Below are 22,996 nucleotides of genomic sequence, written 5' to 3' on the forward strand. Positions count from 1 at the left end.
CTGATTCCTTACCCTGATTACTGACCCCCTCTCTCCTATTACTAATTCCTCACCCTGATTACTTACCCTGATTACAAACCCCTCGCTCCTATTACTGATTCCTCACCCTGATTACGGACCCCTCAGTCCTATTACTGATTCCTCACCCCGATTACTGTCCTCCTCAGTCCTATACTGATTCCTCACCCTGATTACTGACTCCTCACTTCTATTACTGATTCGTCACCCCGATTACTGACCCCTCACGCCTATTACTGATTCATCACCCTGATTACTGACCCCTCACTTCTATTATTGATTCCTTACCCCGATTACTGACCCCTCACTCCTATTATTGATTCCTCACCCTCATTACTGACCCCTCACTTCTATTACTGATTCCTCACCCTGATTACTGTCCTCCTCAGTCCTATACTGATTCCTCACCCTGATTACTGACCCCTCGCTCCTATTACTGATTCCTCACCCTGATTACTAACCCCTCAGTCCTATTACTGATTCCTCGCCCTGATTACTGTCCTCCTCAGTCCTATACTGATTCCTCACCCTGATTACAAAACCCTCACTCCTTTTACTGATTCCTCACCCTGATTACTGCCCCCTCACTTCTATTATTGATTCCTTACCCCGTTTAATGACCCCTCACTCCTATTACTGATTCCTCACCCTCATTACTGACCCCTCACTCCTATTACTGTTTCCTCACCCTGATTACTGACACCTCTGTCCTATTATTGATTCCTCACCCTGATTACTGACCCCTCTGTCCTATTACTGATTCCTCACCTTGATTACTGACCTTTCTGTCCTATTATTGATTCCTCACCTTGATTACAAACCCCTCACTCCTTTTACTGATTCCTCACCCTGATTACTGACCCCTCACTCCTATTACTGATTCCTCACAGATTACCGACGTCCTCAGCCCTGTTACTTATTTCTCACCCTGATTACTGACTCCTCACTCCTATTACTGATTCCTCACCCTGATTACTGACCCCTCACTTCTATTACTGATTCCATACCCCGATAACTGTCTTCCTCAGTCCTATACTGATTCCTTACCCTCATTACTGACCCCTCGCTCCTATTACTGATTCCTCACCCTGATTACTGACCCCTCAGTCTTATTACTGATTCCTCACCCTGATTACTGACCCCTCTGTCCTATTACTGATTCCTCACCTTGATTACTGACCTTTCTGTCCTATTATTGATTCCTCACCTTGATTACAAACCCCTCACTTCTTTTACTGATTCCTCACCCTGATTACTGACCCCTCACTCCTATTACTGATTCCTCACCCTGATTACTGACCCCTAACTTCTATTACTGATTCCATACCCCGATTACTGTCTTCCTCAGTTCTATACTGATTCCTTACCCTGATTAATGACCCCTCACTCCTATTACTGATTCCTCACCCTGATTACTGACCCCTCGCTCCTATTACTGATTCCTCACCCTAATTTCTGTCCTCCTCAGTACTATACTGATTCCTTACCCTGATTACTGACCCCTCAGTCTTTTTACTGATTCCTCACCCTGATTACTGTCCTCCTCAGTCCTATACTGATTCCTTACCCTTATTACTGACCCCTTGCTCCTATTGCTGATCACTCACCCTGATTACTGACCCCTCACTTCTATTACTGATTCCTTACCCCGATTACTGTCCTCCTCAGTCCTATACTGATTCCTTACCCTGATTACTGATCCCTCGCTCTTATTACTGATTCCTCACCCTGATTACTGACCCCTCAGTCCTATTACTGATTCCTCACCCTGATTACTGCCCCCTCACTCCTATTACTGATTCCTCACCCTGATTACTGACCCCTCTCTCCTATTACGGATTCCTCACCCTGATTACTGTCCTCCTCAGTCCTATACTGATTCCTTACCCTGATTACAAACCCCTCGCTCCTATTACTGATTCCTCACCCTGATTACGGACCCCTCAGGTCTATTACTGATTCCTAACCCTGATTACTGTCCTCCTCAGTCCTATACTGATTCCTCACCCTGATTACTGACCCCTCACGCCTATTACTGATTCATCACCCTGATTACTGACCCCTCACTCCTATTACTGATTCCTCACCCTTATTACTGACCCCTCACTCCTATTACTGTTTCATCACCCTGATTACTGACACCTCTGTCCTATTATTGATTCCTCACCCTGATTACTGACCCCTCTGTCCTATTACTGATTCCTCACCTTGATTACTGACCTTTCTGTCCTATTATTGATTCCTCACCTTGATTACAAACCCCTCACTCCTTTTACTGATTCCTCACCCTGATTACTGACCCCTCACTCCTATTACTGATTCCTCACAGATTACCGACGTCCTCAGCCCTATTACTGATTCCTCACCCTGATTACTGTCTCCTCACTCCTATTACTGATTCCTCACCCTGATTACTGACCCCTCACTTCTATTACTGATTCCATACCCCGATAACGGTCTTCCTCAGTCCTATACTGATTCCTTACCCTGATTACTGACCCCTCGCTCCTATTACTGATTCCTCACTCTGATTACTGACCCCTCAGTCTTATTACTGATTCCTCACCCTGATTACTGACCCCTCGCTCCTATTACTGATTTCTCACCCTGATTACTGTCCTCCTCAGTCCTATACTGATTCCTTACCCTGATTACTGACCCCTTGCTCCTATTGCTGATTACTCACCCTGATTACTGACCCCTCACTTCTATTACTGATTCCTCACCCTGATTACTGTCCTCCTCAGTCTTATACTGATTCCTCACCCTGATTACTGACCCCTCACTCCTATTACTGATTCCTCACCCTGATTACTGACCGCTCATTCCTATTACTGATTCCTCACCCTGATTACTGACCCCTCATTCCTATTACTGATTCCTCACCCTGATTACTGCCCCCTCACTCCTATTACTGATTCCTCACCCTGATTACTGACCCCTCTCTCCTATTACTGATTCCTCACCCTGATTACTGTCCTCCTCAGTCCTATACTGATTCCTTACCCTGATTACAAACCCCTCGCTCCTATTACTGATTCCTCACCCTGATTACTGACCCCTCAGTCCTATTACTGATTCCTCACCCTGATTACTGTCCTCCTCAGTCCTATACTGATTCCTCACCCTGATTACTGACCCCTCACTTCTATTACTGATTCGTCACCCCGATTACTGACCGCTCATTCCTATTACTGATTCCTCACCCTGATTACTGACCCCTCATTCCTATTACTGATTCCTCACCCTGATTACTGCCCCCTCACTCCTATTACTGATTCCTCACCCTGATTACTGACCCCTCACTTCTATTACTGATTCGTCACCCCGATTACTGACCCCTCACGCCTATTACTGATTCATCACCCTGATACTGACCCCTCACTTCTATTATTGGTTCCTTACCCCGATTACTGACCCCTTGCTCCTATTGCTGATTACTCACCCTCATTACTGACCCCTCACTCCTATTACTGATTCCTCACCCTGATTACTGACCCCTCTATCCTGTTACTGATTCCTCTCCTTGATTACTGACCTTTCTGTCCTATTATTGATTCCTCACCTTGATTACAAACCCCTCACTCTTTTTACTGATTCCTCACCCTGATTACTGACCCCTCACTCCTATTACTGATTCCTCACCGATTACTGACGTCCTCGCTCCTATTACTGATTCCTCACCCTGATTACTGACCCCTCACTCCTATTACTGATTCCTCACCCTGATTACTGACCCCTCACTTCTATTACTGATTCCATTCCCCGATTACTGTCTTCCTCAGTTCTATACTGATTCCTTACCCTGATTAATGACCCCTCACTCCTATTACTGATTCCTCACCCTGATTACTGACCCCTCGCTCCTATAACTGATTCCTCACCCTAATTACTGTCCTCCTCAGTCCTATACTGATTCCTTACCCTGATTACTGACCCCTTGCTCCTATTACTGATTCCTCACCCTGATTACTGACCCCTCGCTTCTATTACTGATTCCTTACCCCGATTACTGTCCTCCTCAGTCCTATACTGATTCCTTACCCTGATTACTGATCCCTCGCTCCTATTACTGATTCCTCACCCCGATTACTGACCCCTCAGTCCTATTACTGATTTCTCACCCTGATTACTGCCCCCTCATTCCTATTACTGATTCCTCACCCTGATTACTGCCCCCTCACTCCTATTACTGATTCCTCACCCTGATTACTGACCCCTCTCTCCTATTACTGATTCCTCACCCTGATTACTGTCCTCCTCAGTCCTATACTGATTCCTTACCCTGATTACAAACCCCTCGCTCCTATTACTGATTCCTCACCCTGATTACTGACCCCTCAGTCCTATTACTGATTCCTCACCCTGATTACTGTCCTCCTCAGTCCAATACTGATTCCTCACCCTGATTACTGATCCCTCGCTCCTATTACTGATTCGTCACCCCGATTACTGACCGCTCATTCCTATTACTGATTCCTCACCCTGATTACTGACCCCTCATTCCTATTACTGATTCCTCACCCTGATTACTGCCCCCTCACTCCTATTACTGATTCCTCACCCTGATTACTGACCCCTCACTTATATTACTGATTCCTCACCCTGATTACTGACACCTCTGTCCTATTATTGATTCCTCACCCTGATTACTGACCCCTCTGTCCTATTACTGATTCCTCACCTTGATTACTGACCTTTCTGTCCTATTATTGATTCCTCACCTTGATTACAAACCCCTCACTCCTTTTACTGATTCCTCACCCTGATTACTGACCCCTCACTCCTATTACTGATTCCTCACAGATTACCGACGTCCTCAGCCCTATTACTGATTCCTCACCCTGATTACTGACCCCTCGCTCCTATTACTGATTCCTCACCCTGATTACTGACCCCTCGCTCCTATTACTGATTTCTCACCCTGATTACTGACCCCTCAGTCTTATTACTGATTCCTCACCCTGATTACTGACCCCTCGCTCCTATTACTGATTTCTCACCCTGATTACGGTCCTCCTCAGTCCTATACTGATTCCTTACCCTGATTACTGACCCCTTGCTCCTATTGCTGATTACTCACCCTGATTACTGACCCCTCACTTCTATTACTGATTCCTCACCCTGATTACTGTCCTCCTCAGTCTTATACTGATTCCTCACCCTGATTACTGACCCCTCACTCCTATTACTGATTCCTCACCCTGATTACTGACCGCTCATTCCTATTACTGATTCCTCACCCTGATTACTGACCCCTCATTCCTATTACTGATTCCTCACCCTGATTACTGCCCCCTCACTCCTATTACTGATTCCTCACCCTGATTACTGACCCCTCGCTCCTATTACTGATTTCTCACCCTGATTACTGTCCTCCTCAGTCCTATACTGATTCCTTACCCTGATTACTGACCCCTTGCTCCTATTGCTGATTACTCACCCTGATTACTGACCCCTCACTTCTATTACTGATTCCTCACCCTGATTACTGTCCTCCTCAGTCTTATACTGATTCCTCACCCTGATTACTGACCCCTCACTCCTATTACTGATTCCTCACCCTGATTACTGACCGCTCATTCCTATTACTGATTCCTCACCCTGATTACTGACCCCTCATTCCTATTACTGATTCCTCACCCTGATTACTGCCCCCTCACTCCTATTACTGATTCCTCACCCTGATTACTGACCCCTCTCTCCTATTACTGATTCCTCACCCTGATTACTGTCCTCCTCAGTCCTATACTGATTCCTTACCCTGATTACAAACCCCTCGCTCCTATTACTGATTCCTCACCCTGATTACTGACCCCTCAGTCCTATTACTGATTCCTCACCCTGATTACTGTCCTCCTCAGTCCTATACTGATTCCTCACCCTGATTACTGACCCCTCACTTCTATTACTGATTCGTCACCCCGATTACTGACCGCTCATTCCTATTACTGATTCCTTACCCCGATTACTGTCCTCCTCAGTCCTATACTGATTCCTTACCCTGATTAATGACCCCTCGCTCCTATTACTGATTCCTTACCCCGATTACTGACCCCTCAGTCCTATTACTGATTCCTTACCCTGATTACTGACCCCCTCTCTCCTATTACTAATTCCTCACCCTGATTACTTACCCTGATTACAAACCCCTCGCTCCTATTACTGATTCCTCACCCTGATTACGGACCCCTCAGTCCTATTACTGATTCCTCACCCCGATTACTGTCCTCCTCAGTCCTATACTGATTCCTCACCCTGATTACTGACTCCTCACTTCTATTACTGATTCGTCACCCCGATTACTGACCCCTCACGCCTATTACTGATTCATCACCCTGATTACTGACCCCTCACTTCTATTATTGATTCCTTACCCCGATTACTGACCCCTCACTCCTATTATTGATTCCTCACCCTCATTACTGACCCCTCACTTCTATTACTGATTCCTCACCCTGATTACTGTCCTCCTCAGTCCTATACTGATTCCTCACCCTGATTACTGACCCCTCGCTCCTATTACTGATTCCTCACCCTGATTACTAACCCCTCAGTCCTATTACTGATTCCTCGCCCTGATTACTGTCCTCCTCAGTCCTATACTGATTCCTCACCCTGATTACAAAACCCTCACTCCTTTTACTGATTCCTCACCCTGATTACTGCCCCCTCACTTCTATTATTGATTCCTTACCCCGTTTAATGACCCCTCACTCCTATTACTGATTCCTCACCCTCATTACTGACCCCTCACTCCTATTACTGTTTCCTCACCCTGATTACTGACACCTCTGTCCTATTATTGATTCCTCACCCTGATTACTGACCCCTCTGTCCTATTACTGATTCCTCACCTTGATTACTGACCTTTCTGTCCTATTATTGATTCCTCACCTTGATTACAAACCCCTCACTCCTTTTACTGATTCCTCACCCTGATTACTGACCCCTCACTCCTATTACTGATTCCTCACAGATTACCGACGTCCTCAGCCCTGTTACTTATTTCTCACCCTGATTACTGACTCCTCACTCCTATTACTGATTCCTCACCCTGATTACTGACCCCTCACTTCTATTACTGATTCCATACCCCGATAACTGTCTTCCTCAGTCCTATACTGATTCCTTACCCTCATTACTGACCCCTCGCTCCTATTACTGATTCCTCACCCTGATTACTGACCCCTCAGTCTTATTACTGATTCCTCACCCTGATTACTGACCCCTCTGTCCTATTACTGATTCCTCACCTTGATTACTGACCTTTCTGTCCTATTATTGATTCCTCACCTTGATTACAAACCCCTCACTTCTTTTACTGATTCCTCACCCTGATTACTGACCCCTCACTCCTATTACTGATTCCTCACCCTGATTACTGACCCCTAACTTCTATTACTGATTCCATACCCCGATTACTGTCTTCCTCAGTTCTATACTGATTCCTTACCCTGATTAATGACCCCTCACTCCTATTACTGATTCCTCACCCTGATTACTGACCCCTCGCTCCTATTACTGATTCCTCACCCTAATTTCTGTCCTCCTCAGTACTATACTGATTCCTTACCCTGATTACTGACCCCTCAGTCTTTTTACTGATTCCTCACCCTGATTACTGTCCTCCTCAGTCCTATACTGATTCCTTACCCTTATTACTGACCCCTTGCTCCTATTGCTGATCACTCACCCTGATTACTGACCCCTCACTTCTATTACTGATTCCTTACCCCGATTACTGTCCTCCTCAGTCCTATACTGATTCCTTACCCTGATTACTGATCCCTCGCTCTTATTACTGATTCCTCACCCTGATTACTGACCCCTCAGTCCTATTACTGATTCCTCACCCTGATTACTGCCCCCTCACTCCTATTACTGATTCCTCACCCTGATTACTGACCCCTCTCTCCTATTACGGATTCCTCACCCTGATTACTGTCCTCCTCAGTCCTATACTGATTCCTTACCCTGATTACAAACCCCTCGCTCCTATTACTGATTCCTCACCCTGATTACGGACCCCTCAGGTCTATTACTGATTCCTAACCCTGATTACTGTCCTCCTCAGTCCTATACTGATTCCTCACCCTGATTACTGACCCCTCACGCCTATTACTGATTCATCACCCTGATTACTGACCCCTCACTCCTATTACTGATTCCTCACCCTTATTACTGACCCCTCACTCCTATTACTGTTTCATCACCCTGATTACTGACACCTCTGTCCTATTATTGATTCCTCACCCTGATTACTGACCCCTCTGTCCTATTACTGATTCCTCACCTTGATTACTGACCTTTCTGTCCTATTATTGATTCCTCACCTTGATTACAAACCCCTCACTCCTTTTACTGATTCCTCACCCTGATTACTGACCCCTCACTCCTATTACTGATTCCTCACAGATTACCGACGTCCTCAGCCCTATTACTGATTCCTCACCCTGATTACTGACTCCTCACTCCTATTACTGATTCCTCACCCTGATTACTGACCCCTCACTTCTATTACTGATTCCATACCCCGATAACGGTCTTCCTCAGTCCTATACTGATTCCTTACCCTGATTACTGACCCCTCGCTCCTATTACTGATTCCTCACTCTGATTACTGACCCCTCAGTCTTATTACTGATTCCTCACCCTGATTACTGACCCCTCGCTCCTATTACTGATTTCTCACCCTGATTACTGTCCTCCTCAGTCCTATACTGATTCCTTACCCTGATTACTGACCCCTTGCTCCTATTGCTGATTACTCACCCTGATTACTGACCCCTCACTTCTATTACTGATTCCTCACCCTGATTACTGTCCTCCTCAGTCTTATACTGATTCCTCACCCTGATTACTGACCCCTCACTCCTATTACTGATTCCTCACCCTGATTACTGACCGCTCATTCCTATTACTGATTCCTCACCCTGATTACTGACCCCTCATTCCTATTACTGATTCCTCACCCTGATTACTGCCCCCTCACTCCTATTACTGATTCCTCACCCTGATTACTGACCCCTCTCTCCTATTACTGATTCCTCACCCTGATTACTGTCCTCCTCAGTCCTATACTGATTCCTTACCCTGATTACAAACCCCTCGCTCCTATTACTGATTCCTCACCCTGATTACTGACCCCTCAGTCCTATTACTGATTCCTCACCCTGATTACTGTCCTCCTCAGTCCTATACTGATTCCTCACCCTGATTACTGACCCCTCACTTCTATTACTGATTCGTCACCCCGATTACTGACCGCTCATTCCTATTACTGATTCCTCACCCTGATTACTGACCCCTCATTCCTATTACTGATTCCTCACCCTGATTACTGCCCCCTCACTCCTATTACTGATTCCTCACCCTGATTACTGACCCCTCACTTCTATTACTGATTCGTCACCCCGATTACTGACCCCTCACGCCTATTACTGATTCATCACCCTGATACTGACCCCTCACTTCTATTATTGGTTCCTTACCCCGATTACTGACCCCTTGCTCCTATTGCTGATTACTCACCCTCATTACTGACCCCTCACTCCTATTACTGATTCCTCACCCTGATTACTGACCCCTCTATCCTGTTACTGATTCCTCTCCTTGATTACTGACCTTTCTGTCCTATTATTGATTCCTCACCTTGATTACAAACCCCTCACTCTTTTTACTGATTCCTCACCCTGATTACTGACCCCTCACTCCTATTACTGATTCCTCACCGATTACTGACGTCCTCGCTCCTATTACTGATTCCTCACCCTGATTACTGACCCCTCACTCCTATTACTGATTCCTCACCCTGATTACTGACCCCTCACTTCTATTACTGATTCCATTCCCCGATTACTGTCTTCCTCAGTTCTATACTGATTCCTTACCCTGATTAATGACCCCTCACTCCTATTACTGATTCCTCACCCTGATTACTGACCCCTCGCTCCTATTACTGATTCCTCACCCTAATTACTGTCCTCCTCAGTCCTATACTGATTCCTTACCCTGATTACTGACCCCTTGCTCCTATTACTGATTCCTCACCCTGATTACTGACCCCTCGCTTCTATTACTGATTCCTTACCCCGATTACTGTCCTCCTCAGTCCTATACTGATTCCTTACCCTGATTACTGATCCCTCGCTCCTATTACTGATTCCTCACCCCGATTACTGACCCCTCAGTCCTATTACTGATTTCTCACCCTGATTACTGCCCCCTCATTCCTATTACTGATTCCTCACCCTGATTACTGCCCCCTCACTCCTATTACTGATTCCTCACCCTGATTACTGACCCCTCTCTCCTATTACTGATTCCTCACCCTGATTACTGTCCTCCTCAGTCCTATACTGATTCCTTACCCTGATTACAAACCCCTCGCTCCTATTACTGATTCCTCACCCTGATTACTGACCCCTCAGTCCTATTACTGATTCCTCACCCTGATTACTGTCCTCCTCAGTCCAATACTGATTCCTCACCCTGATTACTGATCCCTCGCTCCTATTACTGATTCGTCACCCCGATTACTGACCGCTCATTCCTATTACTGATTCCTCACCCTGATTACTGACCCCTCATTCCTATTACTGATTCCTCACCCTGATTACTGCCCCCTCACTCCTATTACTGATTCCTCACCCTGATTACTGACCCCTCACTTATATTACTGATTCCTCACCCTGATTACTGACACCTCTGTCCTATTATTGATTCCTCACCCTGATTACTGACCCCTCTGTCCTATTACTGATTCCTCACCTTGATTACTGACCTTTCTGTCCTATTATTGATTCCTCACCTTGATTACAAACCCCTCACTCCTTTTACTGATTCCTCACCCTGATTACTGACCCCTCACTCCTATTACTGATTCCTCACAGATTACCGACGTCCTCAGCCCTATTACTGATTCCTCACCCTGATTACTGACCCCTCGCTCCTATTACTGATTCCTCACCCTGATTACTGACCCCTCGCTCCTATTACTGATTTCTCACCCTGATTACTGACCCCTCAGTCTTATTACTGATTCCTCACCCTGATTACTGACCCCTCGCTCCTATTACTGATTTCTCACCCTGATTACGGTCCTCCTCAGTCCTATACTGATTCCTTACCCTGATTACTGACCCCTTGCTCCTATTGCTGATTACTCACCCTGATTACTGACCCCTCACTTCTATTACTGATTCCTCACCCTGATTACTGTCCTCCTCAGTCTTATACTGATTCCTCACCCTGATTACTGACCCCTCACTCCTATTACTGATTCCTCACCCTGATTACTGACCGCTCATTCCTATTACTGATTCCTCACCCTGATTACTGACCCCTCATTCCTATTACTGATTCCTCACCCTGATTACTGCCCCCTCACTCCTATTACTGATTCCTCACCCTGATTACTGACCCCTCTCTCCTATTACTGATTCCTCACCCTGATTACTGTCCTCCTCAGTCCTATACTGATTCCTTACACTGATTACAAACCCCTCGCTCCTATTACTGATTCCTCACCCTGATTACTGTCCTCCTCAGTCCTATACTGATTCCTCACCCTGATTACTGACCCCTCACTGCTATTACTGATTCGTCACCCCGATTACTGACCCCTCACGCCTATTACTGATTCATCACCCTGATACTGACCCCTCACTTCTATTATTGATTCCTTACCCCGATTACTGACCCCTCACTCCTGTTACTGATTCCTCACCCTCATTACTGACCCCTCACTCCTATTACTGTTTCCTCACCCTGATTACTGACACCTCTGTCCTATTACTGATTCCTCACCCTGATTACTGACCCCTCTGTCCTATTACTGATTCCTCACCTTGATTACTGACCTTTCTGTCCTATTATTGATTCCTCACCTTGATTACAAACCCCTCACTCTTTTTACTGATTCCTCACCCTGATTACTGACCCCTCACTCCTATTACTGATTCCTCACCGATTACTGACTCCTCACTCCTATTACTGATTCCTCACCCTGATTACTGACCCCTCAGTCTTATTACTGATTCATCACCCTGATTACTGACCCCTCGCTCCTATTACTGATTCCTCACCCTGATTACTGTCCTCCTCAGTCCTATACTGATTCCTTACCCTGATTACTGACCACTTGCTCCTATTACTGATTCCTCACCCTGATTACTGACCCCTCAGTCTTATTACTGATTCCTCACCCTGACTACTGACCCCTCGCTCCTATTACTGATTCCTCACCCTGATTACTGTCCTCCTCAGTCCTATACTGATTCCTTACCCTGATTACTGACCCATTGCTCCTATTGCTGATTACTCACCCTGATTACTGACCCCTCACTTCTATTACTGATTCCTTACCCCGATTACGGTCTTCCTCAGTTCTATACTGATTCCTTACCCTGATTAATGACCCCTCGCTCCTATTACTGATTCCTTACCCCGATTACTGACCCCTCAGTCCTATTACTGATTCCTCACCCTGATTACTGACCCCTCACTCCTATTACTGATTCCTCACCCTGATTACTGACCACTCGCTCCTATTACTTATTCCTTACCCCGATTACTGTCCTCCTCAGTCCTATACTGATTCCTTACCCTGATTACTGATCCCTCGCTCCTATTACTGATTCCTCACCCTGATTACGGACCCCTCAGGTCTATTACTGATTCCTCACCCTGATTACTGTCCTCCTCAGTCCTATACTGATTCCTCACCCTGATTACTGACCCCTCACTTCTATTACTGATTCCATACCCCGATTACTGTCTTCCTCAGTCCTATTACTGATTCCTTACCCTGACTACTGACCCCTCGCTCCTATTACTGATTCCTCACCCTGATTACTGACCCCTCAGTCTTATTACTGATTCATCACCCTGATTACTGACCCCTCGCTCCTATTACTGATTCCTCACCCTGATTACTGTCCTCCTCAGTCCTATACTGATTCCTTACCCTGATTACTGACCCCTTGCTCCTATTACTGATTCCTCACCCTGATTACTGACCCCTCAGTCTTATTACTGATTCCTCACCCTGACTACTGACCCCTCGCTCCTATTACTGATTCCTCACCCTGATTACTGTCCTCCTCAGTCCTATACTGATTCCTTACCCTGATTACTGACCCATTGCTCCTATTGCTGATTACTCACCCTGATTACTGACCCCTCACTTCTATTACTGATTCCTTACCCCGATTACGGTCTTCCTCAGTTCTATACTGATTCCTTACCCTGATTAATGACCCCTCGCTCCTATTACTGATTCCTTACCCCGATTACTGACCCCTCAGTCCTATTACTGATTCCTCACCCTGATTACTGACCCCTCACTCCTATTACTGATTCCTCACCCTGATTACTGACCACTCGCTCCTATTACTGATTCCTTACCCCGATTACTGTCCTCCTCAGTCCTATACTGATTCCTTACCCTGATTACTGATCCCTCGCTCCTATTACTGATTCCTCACCCTGATTACGGACCCCTCAGGTCTATTACTGATTCCTCACCCTGATTACTGTCCTCAGTCCTATACTGATTCCTCACCCTGATTACTGACCCCTCACTTCTATTACTGATTCATCACCCAGATTACTGACCCCTCACGCCTATTACTGATTCATCACCCTGATTACTGACCCCTCACTTCTATTATTGATTCCTTACCCCGTTTACTGACCCCTCACTCCTATTACTGATTCCTCACCCTCATTACTGACCCCTCACTCCTATTACTGTTTCCTCACCCTGATTACTGACACCTCTGTCCTATTACTGATTCCTCACCCTGATTACTGACCCCTCTGTCCTATTACTGATTCCTCACCTTGATTACTGACCTTTCTGTCCTATTATTGATTCCTCACCTTGATTACAAACCCCTCACTCTTTTTACTGATTCCTCACCCTGATTACTGACCCCTCACTCCTATTACTGATTCCTCACCGATTACTGACTCCTCACTCCTATTACTGATTCCTCACCCTGATTACTGACCCCTCACTTCTATTACTGATTCCATACCCCGATTACTGTCTTCCTCAGTCCTATACTGATTCCTTACCCTGATTACTGACCCCTCGCTCCTATTACTGATTCCTCACCCTGATTACTGACCCCTCAGTCTTATTACTGATTCCTCACCCTGATTACTGTCCTCCTCAGTCCTATACTGATTCCTCACCCTGATTACTGACCCCTCACGCCTATTACTGATTCATCACCCTGATTACTGACCCCTCACTTCTATTATTGATTCCTTACCCCGATTACAGACCCCTCACTCCTATTACTGATTCCTCACCCTCATTACTGACCCCTCACTTCTATTACTGATTCCTCACCCTGATTACTGACCCATCGCTCCTATTACTGATTCCTCACCCTGATTACTGTCCTCAGTCCTATACTGATTCCTCACCCTGATTACTGACCCCTCACTTCTATTACTGATTCATCACCCAGATTACTGACCCCTCACGCCTATTACTGATTCATCACCCTGATTACTGACCCCTCACTTCTATTATTGATTCCTTACCCCGTTTACTGACCCCTCACTCCTATTACTGATTCCTCACCCTCATTACTGACCCCTCACTCCTATTACTGTTTCCTCACCCTGATTACTGACACCTCTGTCCTATTACTGATTCCTCACCCTGATTACTGACCCCTCTGTCCTATTACTGATTCCTCACCTTGATTACTGACCTTTCTGTCCTATTATTGATTCCTCACCTTGATTACAAACCCCTCACTCTTTTTACTGATTCCTCACCCTGATTACTGACCCCTCACTCCTATTACTGATTCCTCACCGATTACTGACTCCTCACTCCTATTACTGATTCCTCACCCTGATTACTGACCCCTCACTTCTATTACTGATTCCATACCCCGATTACTGTCTTCCTCAGTCCTATACTGATTCCTTACCCTGATTACTGACCCCTCGCTCCTATTACTGATTCCTCACCCTGATTACTGACCCCTCAGTCTTATTACTGATTCCTCACCCTGATTACTGTCCTCCTCAGTCCTATACTGATTCCTCACCCTGATTACTGACCCCTCACGCCTATTACTGATTCATCACCCTGATTACTGACCCCTCACTTCTATTACTGATTCCTCACCCTGATTACTGACCCCTCATTCCTATTACTGATTCCTCCCCCTCATTACTGACCCCTCACTTCTATTACTGATTCCTCACCCTGATTACTGACCCATCGCTCCTATTACTGATTCCTCACCCTGATTACTGACCTCTCACTTCTATTACTGATTCCTCACCCTGATTACTGTCCTCCTCAGTCCTATACTGATTCCTCACCCTGATCACTGACCCCTCACTCCTATTAATGATTCCTCACCCTGATTACTGACCCCTCAGTCCTATTACTGATTCCTCACCCTGATTACTGTCCTCCTCAGTCCTATACTGATTCCTCACCCTGATTACTGACCCCTCACTCCTATTACTGATTCCTCACCCTGATTACTGACCCCTCATTCCTATTACTGATTCCTCACCCTGATTACTGACCTCTCACTCCTATTACTGATTCCTCACCCTGATTACTGACCCCTCACTCCTATTACTGATTCCTCACCCTGATTACTGTCCTCCTCAGTTCTATACTGATTCCTTACCCCGATTACAAACCCCTCGCTCCTATTACTGATTCCTCACCCTGATTACTGACCCCTCAGTCCTATTACTGATTCCTCGCCCTGAGTACTGTCCTCCTCAGTCCTATACTGATTCCTTACCCTGATTACAAACCCCTCGCTCCTATTACTGATTCCTCACCCTGATTACTGACCCCTCAGTCCTATTACTGATTCCTCACCCTGATTACTGTCCTCCTCAGTCCTATACTGATTCCTCACCCTGATTACTGACCCCTCATTCCTATTAATGATTCCTCACCCTGATTACTGACACCTCTGTCCTATTACTGATTCCTCACCTTGATTACTGACCTTTCTGTCCTATTATTGATTCCTCACCTTGATTACAAACCCCTCACTCCTATTACTGATTCCTCACGATTACTGACGTCCTCAGCCCTATTACTGATTCCTCACCCTGATTACTGACCCCTCACTCCTATTACTGATTCCCCACCCTGATTACTGACCCCTCACTTCTATTACTGATTCCATACCCCGATTACTGTCTTCCTCAGTCCTATACTGATCCCTTACCCTGATTACTGACCCCTCGCTTCTATTACTGATTCCTCACCCTGATTACTGACCCCTCAGTCCTATTACTGATTCGTCACCCTGATTACTGACCACTCACTCCTATTACTGATTCCTCACCCTGATTACTGACCCCTCTCTCCTATTACGGATTCCTCACCCTGATTACTGTCCTCCTCAGTCCTATACTGATTCCTTACCCTGATTACAAACCCCTCGCTCCTATTACTGATTCCTCACCCTGATTACGGACCCCCCAGGTCTATTACTGATTCCTCACCCTGATTACTGTCCTCCTCAGTCCTATACTGATTCCTCACCCTGATTACTGACCCCTCACTTCTATTACTGATTCATCACCCAGATTACTGACCCCTCACGCCTATTACTGATTCCTCACCCTCATTACTGACCCCTCACTCCTATTACTGTTTCCTCACCCTGATTACTGACACCTCTGTCCTATTACTGATTCCTCACCCTGATTACTGACCCCTCTGTCCTATTACTGATTCCTCACCTTGATTACTGACCTTTCTGTCCTATTATTGATTCCTCACCTTGATTACAAACCCCTCACTCTTTTTACTGATTCCTCACCCTGATTACTGACCCCTCACTCCTATTACTGATTCCTCACCCTGATTACTGACCCCTCACTTCTATTACTGATTCCATACCCCGATTACTGTCTTCCTCAGTCCTATACTGATTCCTTACCCTGATTACTGACCCCTCGCTCCTATTACTGATTCCTCACCCTGATTACTGACCCCTCAGTCTTATTACTGATTCCTCACCCTGATTACTGTCCTCCTCAGTCCTATACTGATTCCTCACCCTGATTACTGACCCCACACTTCTATTACTGATTCGTCACCCCGATTACTGACCCCTCACGCCTATTACTGATTCATCACCCTGATTACTGACCCCTCACTTCTATTATTGATTCCTTACCCCGATTACAGACCCCTCACTCCTATTACTGATTCCTCACCCTCATTACTGACCCCTCACTTCTATTACTGATTCCTCACCCTGATTACTGACCCATCGCTCCTATTACTGATTCCTCACCCTTATTACTGACCTCTCACTTCTATTACTGATTCCTCACCCTGATTACTGTCCTCCTCAGTCCTATACTAATTCCTCACCCTGATTACTGACCCCTCACTTCTATTACTGATTCCTCACCCTGATTACTGACCCCTCATTCCTATTAATGATTCCTCACCCTCATTACTGACCCCTCACTTCTATTACTGATTCCTCACCCTGATTACTGACCCATCGCTCCTATTACTGATTCCTCACCCTGATTACTGACCTCTCACTTCTATTACCGATTCCTCACCCTGATTACTGTCCTCCTCAGTCCTATACTGATTCCTCACCCTGATCACTGACCCCTCACTCCTATTAATGATTCCTCACCCTGATTACTGACCCCTCAGTCCTATTACTGATTCCTCACCCTGATTACTGTCCTCCTCAGTCCTATACTGATTCCTCACCCTGATTACTGACCCCTCACTCCTATTACTGATTCCTCACCCTGATTACTGACCCCTCATTCCTATTACTGATTCCTCACCCTGATTACTGACCTCTCACTCCTATTACTGATTCCTTACCCTGATTACTGACCCCTCACTCCTATTACTGATTCCTCACCCTGATTACTGTCCTCCTCAGTTCTATACTGATTCCTTACCCCGATTACAAACCCCTCGCTCCTATTACTGATTCCTCACCCTGATTACTGACCCCTCAGTCCTATTACTGATTCCTCGCCCTGAGTACTGTCCTCCTCAGTCCTATACTGATTCCTTACCCTGATTACAAACCCCTCGCTCCTATTACTGATTCCTCACCCTGATTACTGACCCCTCAGTCCTATTACTGATTCCTCACCCTGATTACTGTCCTCCTCAGTCCTATACTGATTCCTCACCCTGATTACTGACCCCTCATTCCTATTAATGATTCCTCACCCTGATTACTGACACCTCTGTCCTATTACTGATTCCTCACCTTGATTACTGACCTTTCTGTCCTATTATTGATTCCTCACCTTGATTACAAACCCCTCACTCCTATTACTGATTCCTCACGATTACTGACGTCCTCAGCCCTATTACTGATTCCTCACCCTGATTACTGACCCCTCACTCCTATTACTGATTCCCCACCCTGATTACTGACCCCTCACTTCTATTACTGATTCCATACCCCGATTAGTGTATTCCTCAGTCCTATATTGATCCCTTACCCTGATTACTGACCCCTCGCTCCTATTACTGATTCCTCACCCTGATTTCAAACCCCTCACTCCTTTTACTGATTCGTCACCCTGATTACTGACCACTCACTCCTATTACTGATTCCTCACCCTGATTACTGTCCTCCTCAGTCCTATACTGATTCCTTACCCTGATTACTGACCCCTCACTTCTATTACTGATTCCTTACCCCGATTACTGTCTTCCTCAGTTCTATACTGATTCCTTACCCTGATTAATGACCCCTCGCTCCTATTACTGATTCCTTACCCCGATTACTGACCCCTCAGTCCTATACTGATTCCTTACCCTGATTACTGATCCCTCGCTCCTATTACTGATTCCTCACCCTGATTACTGACCCCTCGCTCCTATTACTGATTCCTCACCCTGATTACTGACCCCTCAGTCCTATACTGATTCCTGACTTTGATTACTGACCCCTTACTTCTATGACTGATTCCTCACCCTGATTACTGTCCTCCTCAGTCCTATACTGATTCCTCACCCTGATTACTGACCCCTCGCTCCTATTACTGATTCCTCACCCAGATTACTGCCCCCTCAGTCCTATTACTGATTCCTCACCCTGATTACTGTCCTCCTCAGTCCTATACTGATTCCTTACACTGATTACAAACTCCTCGCTCCTATTACTGATTCCTCACCCTGATTACTGACCCCTCAGTCCTATATTGATTCCTCACCCTGATTACTGACCCATCGCTCCTATTACTGATTCCTTACCCTGATTACTGACCCCTCACTTCTATTACTGATTCCTCACCCTGATTACTGACCCCTCATTCCTATTACTGATTCCTCACCCTGATTACTGACCCCTCACTCCTATTACTGATTCCTCACCCTGATTACTGACCCCTCAGGTCTATTACTGATTCCTCACCCTGATTACTGTCCTCCTCAGTCCTATACTGATTCCTTACCCTGATTACAAACCCCTCGCTCCTATTACTGATTCCTTACCCTGATTACTGACCCCTCAGTCCTATTACTGATTCCTCACCCTGATTACTGTCCTCCTCAGTCCTATACTGATTCCTTACCCTGATTACAAACCCCTCGCTCCTATTACTGATTCCTTACCCTGATTACTGACCCCTCAGTCCTATTACTGATTCCTCACCCTGATTACTGACCCCTCACTCCTATTTCTGATTCCTCACCCTGATTACTGACCCCTCACTCCCATTACTGATTCCTCACTCCTATTCCTGATTCCTCACCCTGATTACGGTCCTCCTCAGTCCTATACTGATTCCTCACCCTGATTACTGACCCCTCATTCCTATTACCGATTCCTCACCCTGATTACTGACCCCTCTGTCCTATTACTGATTCCTCACCTTGATTACTGACCCCTCACTCCTATTACTGATTCCTCACCCTGATTACTCTCCTCCTCAGTCCTATACTGATTCCTTACCCTGATTACAAACCCCTCGCTCCTATTACTGATTCCTCACCCTGATTACTGAACCCTCAGTCCTATTACTGATTCCTCACCCTGATTACTGTCCTCCTCAGTCCTATACTGATTCCTTACCCTGATTACAAACCCCTCGCTCCTATTACTGATTCCTCACCCTGATTACTGACCCCTCAGTCCTATTACTGATTCCTCACCCTGATTACTGACCCCTCACTTCTATTACTGATTCCTCACCCCGATTACTGACCCCTCACTCCTGTTACTGATTCCTCACCCTGATTACTGACCCCTCACTCCCATTACTGATTCCTCACTCCTATTCCTGATTCCTCACCCTGATTACTGACACCTCACTTCTATTACTGATTCCTTACACCGATTACTGTCTTCCTCAGTCCTATACTGATTCCTCACCCTGATTACAGTACCCCTACTCCAATTGCTGTATCTCCAGGTTCCTTTATAATATTTCGCCTGGCTCCGATTCGGATCAGAAGCATCTGCATGGCCGTTATGACTCTCTTCCAGGCAATGGGCTGCTTTTTAGGAGCACTTCTCATCCGATCAGTGTTTATAGCATCAGAAGGTAAGTGTCTGGGGTTTGCACTATTATCTAACTCATCACAGATATTATGCTCCATTAGTGTTCCGCTTCCATATTGCCAGTCAGACTATCCTGGGGACTAGTAGGGAGCTCTGATAATATCTATATAATACACTAGTGGTATGAATATATTACCTTATGTGGTGTATAGAGGTCATTACAGAATAATGTTATAGTTTAGGAGCCGCGACCCTCCCAGTGTCTCTAGAAGAGGACATTGCCTCCTTTTTGGATTCTTGTGGATCTATTTTTCTGAATTAATTGTGCTATATCTCCTTATGGAAATGGGAAACAAAACAAACAGGTGGTAACGTTCTACTGCTAGACCTGGAGCTCAGGTCCTAGGATCAGACATTGCAATTTCTCTAGAATCTTCCGCACTAAGGTCCCAGGAAGGGAATCGTTTAGTGGAGAATATTTCAAAACCTGGAATCTTGTAAAAATGTGTTTCTAATCTTAAAGAAATTGGAAGTGACTCCTAACAATCAGCTGCTATGTAATACCGTCTCCGCTGGGTGCTGTGCATTACACAGCAGCCCGTCGCTGGTAACAGCGCAGAGCACACCTCCGGGGATGATGTCACTTCACCTCGCCGCAGACAGCAGCCCGTCACTGGTAACAGCGCAGAGCACACCTCCGGGGATGATGTCACTTCACCTCACCGCAGACAGCAGCCCGTCGCTGTTAACAGCGCAAAGCACACCTCCGGGGATGATGTCACTTCACCTCGCCGCAGACAGCAGCCCGTCACTGGCAACAGCGCAGAGCACACCTCCGGGGACGATGTCACTTCACCTTGCCGCAGACAGCAGCCCGTCGCTGGTAACAGCGCAGAGCACACCTCCGGGGACGATGTCACTTCACCTCATCACAGACAGCAGCCCGTCGCTGGTAACAGCGCAGAGCACATCTCCGGGGATGATGTCACTTCAACTCGCCGGAGAATAGACGCAGTGCCACGGGAAACAGAGGGTCTGCTCACAGAGCGATGGGCATGCCCGCATAGTGATGGAAACTGGGGGAGTGGCTTGTGATCGTGGCACTCTGCGAAGCCACGCCCCCTTTTATGCAAGTCATGTCCCTTTCGGCGTGCCTGGGAGTCGCACTTCCCCGTCTCCCGATATCGGGAGGTATGCTATGGAAAGACTAATTTCCAGTCATCAGGATTCATGTAATAAATGATTTGTTTCCCCCGGGATGTCGGACATGAGTCAGCGGTGATGTGCGGCCGGTGTTTGGCTGCACACGTTTGCTGAACATTGCTCAATTTTCCTGCGCACTGCGATAGGTTGTGATGTTGCTGGACACGATGAGCTGTTCCAGGGAGTCACATCGTGGGAGAGCGCTCTCTGAGTCGCCCGATTCCCAGCAACAGAATATCTGTCATTACTGGACAATAATAGCAGAAGTGGCCGCAGCTGGAAGCCGTATTACCTGCACATTACTGTATGTGAGCGAGCACTCTGGTCTGGATGGGATGAGTGGGGGTCTCATAGCTAATACACATCCTGCCCTGGTCCTACTGGCCACAGATGACATGGGGGGGTGGGGGGGTTATAAAGGAACTACAGGAACCGTTTTCTTATATGGTGTGAACGGCGCCCTAGAGCGTCAGAATTTTCTTCACGGCTCTCCTAGGCTATAAGTTTCTTATTGAGAAATGTAGAAAATAAATATTAAATTAAGTAAATTGTTTTTCCACATATTTTAATATTGTCGGCCACCGGCGCTGATTTTGCCTATTACATTGACCATAAATAATTTTAATTGGTCCTGGACCACCAACTCAGGGCACCCCTGCAAGCGCCCCCAGGTACCCCAGGTGCCACGGCACACATTCTGAGAACAGTGACGTGCGGTGAGGTCAGGGGCTGGGGAGGCACTGCAACTAACCCCCCCCCCATCCCCCGCACACACAAAAAAATGCAGTTCCCCCCCACCGCTAAAACCAGCACCAGGCAGAACCAGCTGGGGGGCAGGGACGTGCAGTCAGGGGAGGCAGGGGAGGCAGTGCCTCCCCTGTCATTAATGAGTAAAATAATACAAAGAAGATACTTATGACACATAAGTATCTTCTTTATTATTTTACTCATGATTAAATCAGTTTGGGAGGCACCGATCGTGGTGCCTCCCGTACCGACTGATAAAAGATATGGGAGCGGGGTGCGGGTGGGGCCTAACAATGGGCAGGAAAAGCCCATTGAAATTGTATGGGAAAGCGGCACCATTAGAGGTGCCGCTTTCCTACAGGGACGTGCTTTCAACCTATGAAAGCACGTCCCCTGTCAGTGAGGCCACAGTGATTGGCCAGCGGATCCGTCACTGGATCCGCTGTCAATCACTGTGTGGGCCTCGGTGGCGGCGGAGGTGCGGGCGGCGGAGGTGCTGGCGGCGG

General features: G+C 46.5%; 1 protein-coding gene across 1 annotated transcript in view; it reads left to right on the forward strand.

Annotated features, from left to right (window-relative positions):
* The window catches only part of SLC15A5 (solute carrier family 15 member 5), a 104,382-nt gene that overhangs the window by 58,805 nt on the left and 22,581 nt on the right, over window positions 1-22,996 (forward strand). The window contains exon 4 of the mRNA XM_063930646.1: window positions 20,452-20,583. Coding sequence (XP_063786716.1) covers window positions 20,452-20,583 — 132 coding nt within the window. The remainder of the gene's footprint in view (window positions 1-20,451; window positions 20,584-22,996) is intronic.

This window comes from Pseudophryne corroboree, chromosome 6 (genome assembly GCF_028390025.1).
Source record: "Pseudophryne corroboree isolate aPseCor3 chromosome 6, aPseCor3.hap2, whole genome shotgun sequence".
Lineage (NCBI taxonomy): Eukaryota > Metazoa > Chordata > Amphibia > Anura > Myobatrachidae > Pseudophryne > Pseudophryne corroboree.